The sequence below is a fragment of the Corvus brachyrhynchos genome, unplaced genomic scaffold (genome assembly GCF_000691975.1).
Source record: "Corvus brachyrhynchos isolate BGI_N302 unplaced genomic scaffold, ASM69197v1 scaffold3, whole genome shotgun sequence".
Classification (NCBI taxonomy): Eukaryota; Metazoa; Chordata; class Aves; order Passeriformes; family Corvidae; genus Corvus; species Corvus brachyrhynchos.
The window spans coordinates 10,354,783-10,365,582 of record NW_008237619.1 but is presented as its reverse complement, the minus strand read 5'-3'; the positions used below and the strand labels follow the sequence as shown (position 1 = coordinate 10,365,582).

At 44.5% G+C, this 10,800-nt stretch overlaps 1 protein-coding gene across 1 annotated transcript in view; it reads right to left on the bottom strand.

The window, feature by feature from the left end:
* CCDC191 (coiled-coil domain containing 191) overlaps positions 1-10,800 on the bottom strand; it is a 21,489-nt gene that overhangs the window by 1,296 nt on the left and 9,393 nt on the right. Inside the window, exons 8-16 of the mRNA XM_017731921.1 lie at positions 10,612-10,800; positions 8,836-9,290; positions 8,247-8,341; positions 5,604-5,686; positions 4,443-4,544; positions 3,350-3,493; positions 2,124-2,276; positions 1,566-1,720; positions 1-68 (exon numbers count right to left, since the gene is read on the bottom strand). The exon at positions 1-68 is cut by the window's left edge and continues 1,296 nt beyond it. Of these exons, the coding sequence (XP_017587410.1) occupies positions 1-68; positions 1,566-1,720; positions 2,124-2,276; positions 3,350-3,493; positions 4,443-4,544; positions 5,604-5,686; positions 8,247-8,341; positions 8,836-9,290; positions 10,612-10,800 (1,444 nt within the window). The remainder of the gene's footprint in view (positions 69-1,565; positions 1,721-2,123; positions 2,277-3,349; positions 3,494-4,442; positions 4,545-5,603; positions 5,687-8,246; positions 8,342-8,835; positions 9,291-10,611) is intronic.

Here is a 10,800-nt window from a genome sequence, read left to right as displayed (position 1 = left end):
TTTCCCTTTCCTTTTTCATCAGTAATGGGTACTGCCTCCATGCCTTGAATGCGTTCAGTGTAAGTCTCCTTAAAGAAATTAGGGACACAAGGAACAAGGTGACAACGTGCAGATGTGTTCATAACGTAACAGGCAATCAAAAGAGCACTCCTATTTGAGGGCGGAATTCAAATCTCAAGGATTTGTCCTTTCTGCTGATACTCAGGGCTGTCACATGTTAAGCATCTACATGCAGACCATTTCATTGATATGTCAATCATGCTGGGGAAAAATAACATATTTCCCTTTTCTATTCCTCTCCACCAAGAATTTTGCTCTTCTCTCTGACAGGATTCATTAGCTGGTGTTTGCTTAGAACTCTAAAGATGAAAGAGGTTTTCTGAGGAATAAACAGGGCCTCTGAAAGAAGTTTCTTTAGGAAAAATGCAGGTACATTTGGTCCAGACCAACCCCTTGGGAATGGAGGCAGCTGGGCTCCAATTCTTACCTGATTTTAATCACCCCATCACAGGTGCCCTGCCCTGGGTTCCCACATGGGTAATAGGGACCAACAGTCCTGTCTAAAGAAGAGTTTGTTATGGCAAGGTCTGAACTGCCTTTTGCTGGTGGGGGAAGAGATAATAAGGAATGACAGGTGATTGTGCTCCTAATAGGAGGTCATATGTAGAACGAATCCAGTCTCTTCCTGGGTTTGACTTTCCCCTGGTTCCTCCAGTTTGCTGGCTTATTAATGTTAAACTGTGCACTATTCAGAACTTACTGATGCAGCAAGCTAGAACAGGTCTGCCCTACTATGTAAGAGGTGAATTTAATTTAATGCAATTCTTCCTCCAAGGTGCTGCAGATCCCATTGAGGCTGTGCAAAGGCACAGCCTATTCATGACTGCATAAAACTACCATGCTCTTTCATAGTGAGGCAGGTGAACAGACTTCTGTTTTCTGCTGAACTTTGACAATAGTTTTTTCTTCCTGCTAGAATGCTTTTTATGGGACAAGGAGTGGACTGGGTGTGTCCAGCTCTAGTCATGATTGGTAGAACTGACTGCTCTAGTTTTTGCTGTCAAGATAGGCTGGTGATGGCAAAAATGTAAAGACTCCTTAAGTAGGATTTCTAGTTGATCAACTTTGGATTTAAGAACTAAATAATCTGCTGTGGACAAAAAAGTACTATGTAATTCCTACACAATCATTTGGCTTGCTATAATTGTACTTAAAGATTTTCCTAAGGCAGCTTTTAGCAAAAGCTGCGTGGCCAGATCTGCTAATCAGCTTAGAAAGTTTCAGCTACTTATCCTTACTTAGGCTTTCACTGTATTCTCTTTTTTTGAGATTTAGAAGTCCTGTGCAGGATGCCATTACACTTTCATTTCCAGGCTGCATGGAAACTTAGCATAAACCAGCTGATGCTGTCTGTGCATATCACAGAAGCAAAACACCAGCAGTATAGAACCTGTTTTTCCTGTGTTCCTGGAGAGCAGATGACCTGTCAAAAGTAGTCCCTAAAATCATCTACAGGGTATATTAAACTGAAGTAAAAAGGACTGCTGGTCAGGGCATACACTTACTTATTACTGTGTTCAGTAGCAATCTTCAGCCTCTCCCATAAGGCCCTTTTTTCCTCCATGATATGATCAAACCATGCCCAGAAGTACTTCCTCATGAGGCAGACTGTGTGGAAGGTATCTGCTCTCTCCTCCTGAGTGGAGAGATAATCCTTGTACTGGGGAGGAGGACAAAGAAACAGGTGAGAATGGCTTTTTTTCTTCTTTTCTATCCCAACCTCTGGCCCAATAAATAGAGCAGTGCTGAGATTGTGGCAGTGAAGGGTAGTGGGCACATGAAGGGTAGTGGGTACAGGAGTGGAGGAAAACCAGCAGGGAGCAGGGTGAGAGAGCGGAGGGTGGAGGAGCAGTGTGTAGGAGAAACTTCTGGGTGGAAGATAGTGATGGAGAGCGAGCAGCTGAGAGAAGGTCTCTGAAGAAGGGAATAATGTTGCTGGAATGGGCATAGCAAAACTCTGCAGAGGTTGTGCTACAGGTGAGTGAATTTGCACTGTGGTGAGGGGAGAGTGTGGCAGCAGCCAGCTTTCTTGGTGTCATTTCTCCACTGTGGTGCAGGCCAACCTTTAGCCAGTTCCTGAAGCCCCGCCTCAGTAACATTTGAGAGTAGAAGTCCTCAGCCCGAGACATCTTCTCCCTGAGACTCTGCTGGGCATCCTGCAGCCAACTCATCAGGCATTTCCTCTGCAGGCCCAAGCTGTGATGCCTTTGTGCCACCTGAGTGAAAACAGCAGAGACAGCAGCTGGTTACCTGAACTGGTGACTACCTAAGTATAACGCCACAGAAAACTGAGTGCACTAGAAAATCATCTCAGCTTTTTGGGTCACCCCCAAATCCAGATTTCTGACAGCTGGAATAACTTACAGGATCCCACAAAGAGGGGTCAGCATAAGGAACACCACCAGTCTCTCTACCAGGCCATTGCTGCATCACTTCTATAGAATGCCCTTTTGAATGAGACGCTCAGTTTAACTGATTGTGGATGGGGCAGAGGCATGGCCTGTAACAGCTTAGTCCAACCCTGTCCATAATGCTGACCAGCAGGGTGGACATATGGAACAGCTTGTATCCATCTACTTCTTCCCAGCTGGAAGCCTTTGTGCATTTGGTGAAGTACTGTGAGTAGCTTCAGTTCCAGTGACTTAAATGGAAGCTTTCCAACTTAGCCCTGGGCTCTGGCTCTATCTTCAGGATACGGCTGAGTGTCATCAGTCTCCCCCTGATAAGGGATGCTGAGTCACTCACGTGTGGAAATGTTTCATTAGCAATACTCCTGCACTGAGGTCTCGGAAGCTGCCACTCATTGTTTTGCACTGAGGATAGGGCCAGGATAGAATAGATTGTTGGATTATCACCTGAAGTGTCCTGCCACTAGCAGTGGCCAGCTCTGTACCAGCAACTTCAGAGAGAGGGAAAGCCCTGATGACAGGCTGGGGTTAACTCCTGCAGCTGAAGTTGCTTGGTGGTATCTCACTGATAAGCTTTGCTGTGGAGTACGAGAACTGGCAGGTGCATGCCATATAACTTCAATTATTTTTTTTCTGTTTAATCCTGGTTAATCAGCTATAAATGAGGATGCCATCCCTGCAAGTTTTTAGTGGCTTTTAATGATTATTGTCAGATGGGCTGATTTAAAGAACTAATACAGGGCAAGGTATGCAGGGAGAATTTTTGCTTTTTCCATCTCTATCTGGCCTAAAAGCCTATTAAGACTTCTGCTAAGTGCTGCATCTACTCTTCTTCCCTTCCTGTTATGGCACCAGTCATTTCCTGTACCCTCAGCACTTACCACTACATTTTCCTTGGCTTGCTTCCTCAGCCTTTTCCATGGCAGTATTCCCAGCTTTCTGAGAAGGACCTTCTCATAATGATCTTTAGCCTTTTTCTGGAGCTGCTGTTCTTTCTCCAGCCTCCTCTGCTTCTCCAGTTCTTTCTGCAATACAAAAAGCAGTAGTTTTAATTCCATCAGGATGAAGAGGATATTAAGCAATGACAATAGATTATCATATTGGAGCTGGAGGTTCTGACCTGACAGGAAATAGGGATCTGTATCATCTTTAGCACTGCACACCAGACATGACCCCATGTAGTAGAACCTGTGTCCTAAAGCAAACTGTCTTCTCCTGGGAGATGATGTGGCAGGAACCTCCTTTGAGGTCCAAAGATGGTTCTGAGTTTATGCATGGACCCTACCACTTAATTTAGCCTAAACAGAAGGGGAGGGATGTGGGCATTTCATAACTGTAAAATACTACTTTTGACTGATACTCAGGGATGAAGGTCGAACGTACTAAAACACTCCAAGCAGATCAGTAGTTGTAGGTTGAATTCCTGTAGGATTTCAAATGTACTATTTGGGTTATTAGGACAAGTAATTTCCAACTAACAGTAATGATGTGCAGATATTCCTAGGTTAGCTCCAAGGAGAGAATGCTTCTATTCTTCAGGTGGAAATCTGCCCTTGATACAGCAGTCAGGCTTGTTTACTTTTGAAACACATGTTTGTGACTGGTATCACTGTGTACAATCGAGGGGTGACAAGAGTGGATGGAGTCTGAGAGTAGACTGAACATGCTGTCACTGGGGGGGGCTTATGTGGCTCTGTCTCAGCAGAGAATGCCCAGCAGCTGGGACCTCTAGTCCTGCTGAGGAGACAGACAACATATACTTCATAGCACGTTTGGGACACAGCCCTTCCCCTAACGCTGCCAGAAAGGGGAAGATTGTGAGTGTGTATTGTGGGTGCCATGGCTGTGGAACTCTGCTCTACCAGTGAAGACCTTCAGTTCACATTACTCTGGCTGCTGACTGAGTACCAGTGGGTAATGATCTTCTTCCCTATCCCTGCTAAATGGGGAGAAACAGGTGAAACATTTGGTCACCAGCTTCTGCTGCCTTCTCTCCTCCCGGCGTTTTTCCCGCTGTGCTTCCTTCTCCTCGGCTTCCTTCCTCTGTCGTGCTTCCTGTTCAGCCTTCAGCTGGGCCTTGAAATGGAGAAAGGTGAAATTCAATTTGTTTCATGTGACCTATTCCATGAACACAGATCTTTAAACTTTCCTACTGTTCCTCTAGTATTGACCAGCATCTGGAACTTCAGAAGAAAGCAGACCTTTTCACATACTAGACATGATCTCTGCTCAACAGTGATCTGTGGAAGGGACAGGAAGGAGGGACTGTCCTTTTTACTACCTATATACATATCTGCATCAATCTATCTATTTATTTTTCTATGTATGTACATGTTTATCTTTCTTTGCCATAAGTTACAGTATTTGTCCACTCTTCCTCTAAAAAAATGTAAACCACACACCAAGTCATTTATTGAGAATTTGATTACTGAAGTCAGTTCTGAATCCCTGGGCCCTGCTCTCAAGTTTAATTTCCACATGCAGAGCAGCGTTACAGGTACCCAAACATTTCTTTCCCCAAACACTGAAGATAACACTTTCTACTCCTAATGCAACTTACCAGCAATGTTTTCAGTAACAGTTTAATACCCTAACTTGAAGAAGGCTCCTCTGTTTGATGTGTATCACAGAATTTGTGTATTAGCTATACAAACATTGTCAGTATCTTCCCTCTTCAGCAGCGATTTGCTAAAAGGTGCAGATTTTTACTAGGCAAGCCTGCATGTCCTCAAGCTGCATGGGACCAGAGAGGAAAGGCAGGGAGGGGAACCCCACCACTGCCAGGTCCCATCAAGTGGATCTCTGTGTGCACTTCCACCCTTACCGTTCTCAGCAAAGACAAGCTACAATCATGGGGTAGGTGTGAGAAAAGTTTAGGGGGTGATAGGAGAGGTTGCATCTAGAACTGCCACTTCAAGTTGAAGTGTCTGCCTATGCTATAGCAGGGCTGGCGCTGCAAAAGCAGCTCTAACTACTTCTTTTGATGTGTGATGGACATTTGCTTTCTCACAAGTCATAAAACTCCTGCTTTGGATAAAGGGCTTTTTCTTGGTCCCTGACTCTGGGGTTAAATCAGCATTTCTTGTAACTGGAATGATATGAAAGACACTTTATTTCATTTTCCACTTTCCTTACCAGTTTTTCCTCTGTTTTTCGTTGTTTGGCTTCTTCTAGTTTCCTCTTCTGTTCTGCCCGCTGAATTGCTCTCTCCTCCATCCCTACAGAAACAGAAGACATAAAGCTTAGAGGAAATGAGCTACAGTGTTATGGCAGAAGTTTGGTGAACAAGGATGCATCACTCTATGCCGGGCCCCACTGCCCTGGCAATGCCAGCACAAAGGGACTTGCTTTCTGCAGCCTCTTACAGCCAGCAGTGTTGTGAACAAGGAACCTAAAAATGTTTTTGAGATGACTCAGGACCACAGTAATGACATTCTCTCCACCCTCCTTGGTTGACAGGCACAGCCATGAGGCTTAGTTATGAAAGAAGCTGTGTTCAGAGGGTTTGTCCCTGCCTTTCCTGATTGAGGGCTGAGGCTCAGGGCACATCATTTAGCAGCAATTGCTGTAAGGTCTCCAGTAAGCTCTAACTGCTTATTTAAAAGCAATTTCATGACAGAAAGCATCACTGTCACAGTGACATACAGGTACTTGGTCCCACTAGTAAGAAACTGCTGCATAATGCTTCTTTTGGAAGGTAAATTGCAATGCAGGGATCTTGCTGGCCATCAGCAAAGGTGCTACACACAGAACATGCAGAAGAGTTGGGAACCTGTGCTTGCTTCCTCTGCAGTTGCAGACAAAGCAAAGGCTGGAGCAGTCAATAACTGGGAGGCATTGAAGTGTTTTGAACACAGTAGGTTTCTGTAGGTACAAAAATGCTGCTAGCGAGGACTTCTTGTTATTTTCTAAGTCCGTGAGAGACTTTTCTCTCTCACAGAAGAGGTAGCAGGGAATGTAAACAACCAAGCCACCTGCAACCTTGGAAAGTCTTGTTTATGGTATAGTAGAAAATATTTTGACAATGGATGTTTTAGGATTTTGGCCAATCACCCCCAAGGGTGGGCTGGCCCCTTGTCCAATTAGACTATGAAGAAAAAAGGCACAATTCCTGCCTGTTGGATCTTCTCTCCTCCTCCTCCCTATGGCTGCAGGACACGGTGATATACCGTAGGAACCAGGCCTGCGGTAATAGGTTTCCTCAGATTCTCTTCTCCTCTCAGCTGTCCCAGGGTTCTCTGGCAAGGGAAAACCATGCAGTGATAACTTCATCACTGGATTTTTTTGGGGATCTTTAAACACAAACACTTGAATGCTTGCTGTCTCTAAGGTGTGCAGAGTTCAGGCAAATCAGGGTGAATGATGGCTTGGACTAGATAGCGTTAGAGCTGAACACAGGTAGTGAAAGGCAACTATTAATGCCCAACTATCATGGCAAAAAAGGTCTGGTGATGCCCAAACTATTGAAACATCACAGTGATTATATTCCAGGTAACCTTTCATGCAGGCTGTGACTACTGTGCATTGATGCAGAAGAACTTCACCATAGGATATAACCAGAATCCTAATTTACTGATGAAAAGGCTGTGTTGCATATTTATTGTGAAAATGCTGTTCCAGTGTGGCCAGAGAAGGGGAGATATCTCAAAAAAGGCAGGGATCTGGAGTTCCTTCCCCAGCCTGGCTACTGTTGTCTCACTAGGCATTTAATTCCCTTTGAAATCTCAACACCTCTGTCAAAGCTGGATGAAAATGACTGGCCAGTTTGAATGTTACTTGGATGCATTGACACAGATCTGTGCCATAAATCGAATCTCTCCTGATGGGAGAGAGTTTTTAAAGTCCTTGCCAGGAGTTAGTTCGAGAGACAAACGGAGACTTTCAGCCTTCACAGCTGCTAGATAGTTGTTTATTAAGTCTTATCAGAGAAACAGTCACTAGCATGACCCAGACACAGCACAGAGCAGAGAATGCAGGAGAAAAGCCTAATTATCAAGATTTACGCAGCCTTTTAAAGATAAATTACCCAATTAAAAAAATGCAAGATATTTTCACTTTTTTACCAATGTCCAACAAGTTCCTAAATCATGTAGACAGGAACTGTGGAATTCTTTATCCAATCATCCCAGACCACTACTGCTGCAAAATATGGAGTTAGTGAAGAAGGAGAAAGAAGCTTTTAACTACAACTTATCCTCCATTTTGAGGTTTTCTACTTTTATCTATTTATTATGCAAATAGACCTAAAAACTAAATTTTTCACCCTGTGGTAATATCACATAGTATTCTATCACCTAATTCACACCGGTTTAGTTTCTAGTTCTTTTCTAATAGCAGGCAGTTTTTTCCAAGGTTGGAGGTCAAAACAGTGTTGTTCAGGGGGTAAAACCCCTTCAAAACAGGCAGAGAAATATTCTCTGCACTCTGGGTTCCTACATGCATGACGAAGGGAATGAGACTAATGGCAACAAACCCTGTACAGCTTCTCTCTCTGAGTTTTGTCATAGCAGAGACAACCACAGGTGTTAGGACTAACTGCCACAACAGTGTACTAAGTGTGGGCATGAGGGGTTTGCAGTGTCCCAGGCTTCACAGATGCCTGTCTCAGATAGGAAAACAGCTCACCCTCTCTCACAGCACTCATCAGACTGGGAAAGAGAATGCAGAATTTTACTTGCATAAAATCATCAACCAGCAAAGCTGAGGCAAAGAGAGACATTTCCAGATAAGCTGTTGAGAAAAGCGGTCTGGAATGGTCTTTGCTATCTAGAACAATACCTTTCAGTATGGGATGAGGTGAGGTCAGCCAGCAGGAGGGCCTCCTGCCTTGCACTGCTGCCCTTGTGTTTCCTGGCCCATGAGAATCAGGTAGGCTATGAAAGAAAAGAGTAAAGAAATTCTTCAGTGAATGTGGTCAAACTACATCTCATACCTACCACCTATGGCCTTGCAGCTTCTGTTCTCCATTGTGCTGCATTATCCCTGATACACCCTTCTGCTTGAAATGGGACTGATGATGCATCCTTGCAAAGGAACTGAGTTCCAGGGCTGCTGCATGGTCTGAAATATGGAGGATGATACTCCTTCTTTTCATGACTAAATAGATCCCTGCTGCTACTATGGGTGGCACTGGTGTTGCTGTTTCTAATGGATCCTAAGTAGAGATCACCTGGTGTCGAGCCAGTGCAGAAGGTGAGAAGGAGAGAGAACTGCGGCTAGTCTGATACTTCCCTTGAGGCTAAGTCACAGCTGAGAGGAACAGCAGATAGCACTAACATGACTGAAACATGCTTAGCAAATTCTGGCTCAGCTTGAGTGGGAATGAGACAGGATGACTAACTGACCCTGCTTTATTGAGGGCATATACCTCAAAGGGGTTGTATTCTTGCTTCTGGATTGTTTTTCCTCCCTGGTTTGAGAAACAGAATTGTTAAACGTCTGGGTTACAGCCGTAGCTTGTGCTGCCTCTTCTTTATCTCTGCTCAGCTTCTGATGTTCCTGCAGTTTAAGGATCAGCTCTTGCTGTTTCTGAAGCTGCTGCCTCTGCTCCTCAATCACACGTTGCTGGAAGGCATGACGGTGCTCAAAACGGCTACCATAAGCAGGAGAGGTCTTTGGACTGAGTGCCTGGAACTGCTGGAGGACAGTGGCTATTTGATTCTTGTACATAGCCTGGTCCTGGGAACTCAGGGCTGCATGTCTTATGGTAATCTCCCAGGCAAATTTGGGGTTTCTGCGGAAATGAGATGTGTGAACAACATCCCAGCTAGACTGGTCTCTGGTCTGGTCAGGCTGTTTCTGTATGAGGTGAGTTTCAGTTGGCTAGGGGAAAAAAAAGAAATTAGGAAAATTTGGCATTGATTAAAACTAAGCACTCGCCTACCCTTCCTGCATAGTGTTTTTTTTAATGCAAATCTAGTGAGATGCCTGAGAAGTAGGGTAATCTCAGCTATGCAGTCTTTATCCAGTCAGGCCAGAGGGGCCCCATTATGCACAAAGTGGAGGCTGTGGGGAAGAACTCTTAAGGAGCTGAGTGCCATTTCACCAGGAGGAAAAAGTCCTGATGAGGCAAGAGCTTTGGCAGGAATACATCCTGGCTATTTTGTCAGGGAGCATGGCTTAGGACAGCTCATTTTTCAGGGATTAGCACACTCCATTTTGGACTGTGTTGTCCCTGCTCAGCACTCAGATGGAGAATAAAATTAAAAAACAGTTGTTGAAGTGGTCTACACAACTGATCTACTGAACAGTCCTCTTTTAGACGGAAGTCTACAAGGTGCTGCTTCCTCATGCCTCTTTTCCAGCTTTGATAAATGTTACCATGAAACAGGTGCACAGTGGGGAATGAGGCTGCACCTTTCTGACACATAGTCATTCTCTGAAGAGGCATCAGCTGTAAGGTCTGCTTTCTGATTCCTAGGTCAAACCCTAAATTCAGTTCCATTCCTTCAGCACAGATTTTATCAGTGCAGCAGAAGAAAAATAGGGGCCTACTAGGATAGTATAAGCACTGAAAGAAATCAACTTTTGGTTACACTTAGGCAAACAGAAAGCTTGACCTGTAATACGTGTGTGAGGGCTCTAATACTGACATCAGGATACTGCTGTGGTACAGGTTTTATAGACAGAAGGGAAGGTGGGGATCCAACCTGACAAAAGACAATTTAAGGAAGCAACCTCTGATTCTCCTCTCTTACCTCCCCGTGATGCGCATTATCCTGAAACAGCCAGTGACAGCCTCTATTTTTCCCCATACTTAAAAGCTGGAGAGCTGCACTGGCATGAAAAATATCTCTTGTCATGCAGTCAAGTTATTCTTTTTCAGTCTAAGCTGGCATCAAAGATGTAACTAATCTCTCAGTAAAAGTGATCTGGGGGTGGGATGCTCATTGCGATCAGAGTACATGAAGGGTTGTTCTTTGGCAGCACTAGAGATTATTTTTAAAACTCATCCATCGTCCTTCACATTTACCTCTGATTTTTAGACATCTCTTCTGAACAGCTGCAGGCAGGTATTTGGGGGTCACCCTGGGAAAGAAGCTTTCCTCTGGGATAATGTACTTTTTATTTCAGATTGCATAAAGTAAGTACTTTCTAAGAGTACAGCTATGCCAATAGGCAAAACTACATGGGAAGGATTTACCTTGTCTTGCTGTAAATCTTGATGATTGTTTCCTTCTGCTGTCCCAGGCTTGTTAACCTCCAGTGGCCTGTCCCCACCTTTCCCCCGTGACACAGCCTCCAGCAGCTGTTCCATCTTTCTCCTTGTCTGCACCCTCTTGATCTGCAGCTCTCGCTGTTCTGTCTCTGCTCGGCTCCAGCGCTGCCAGGC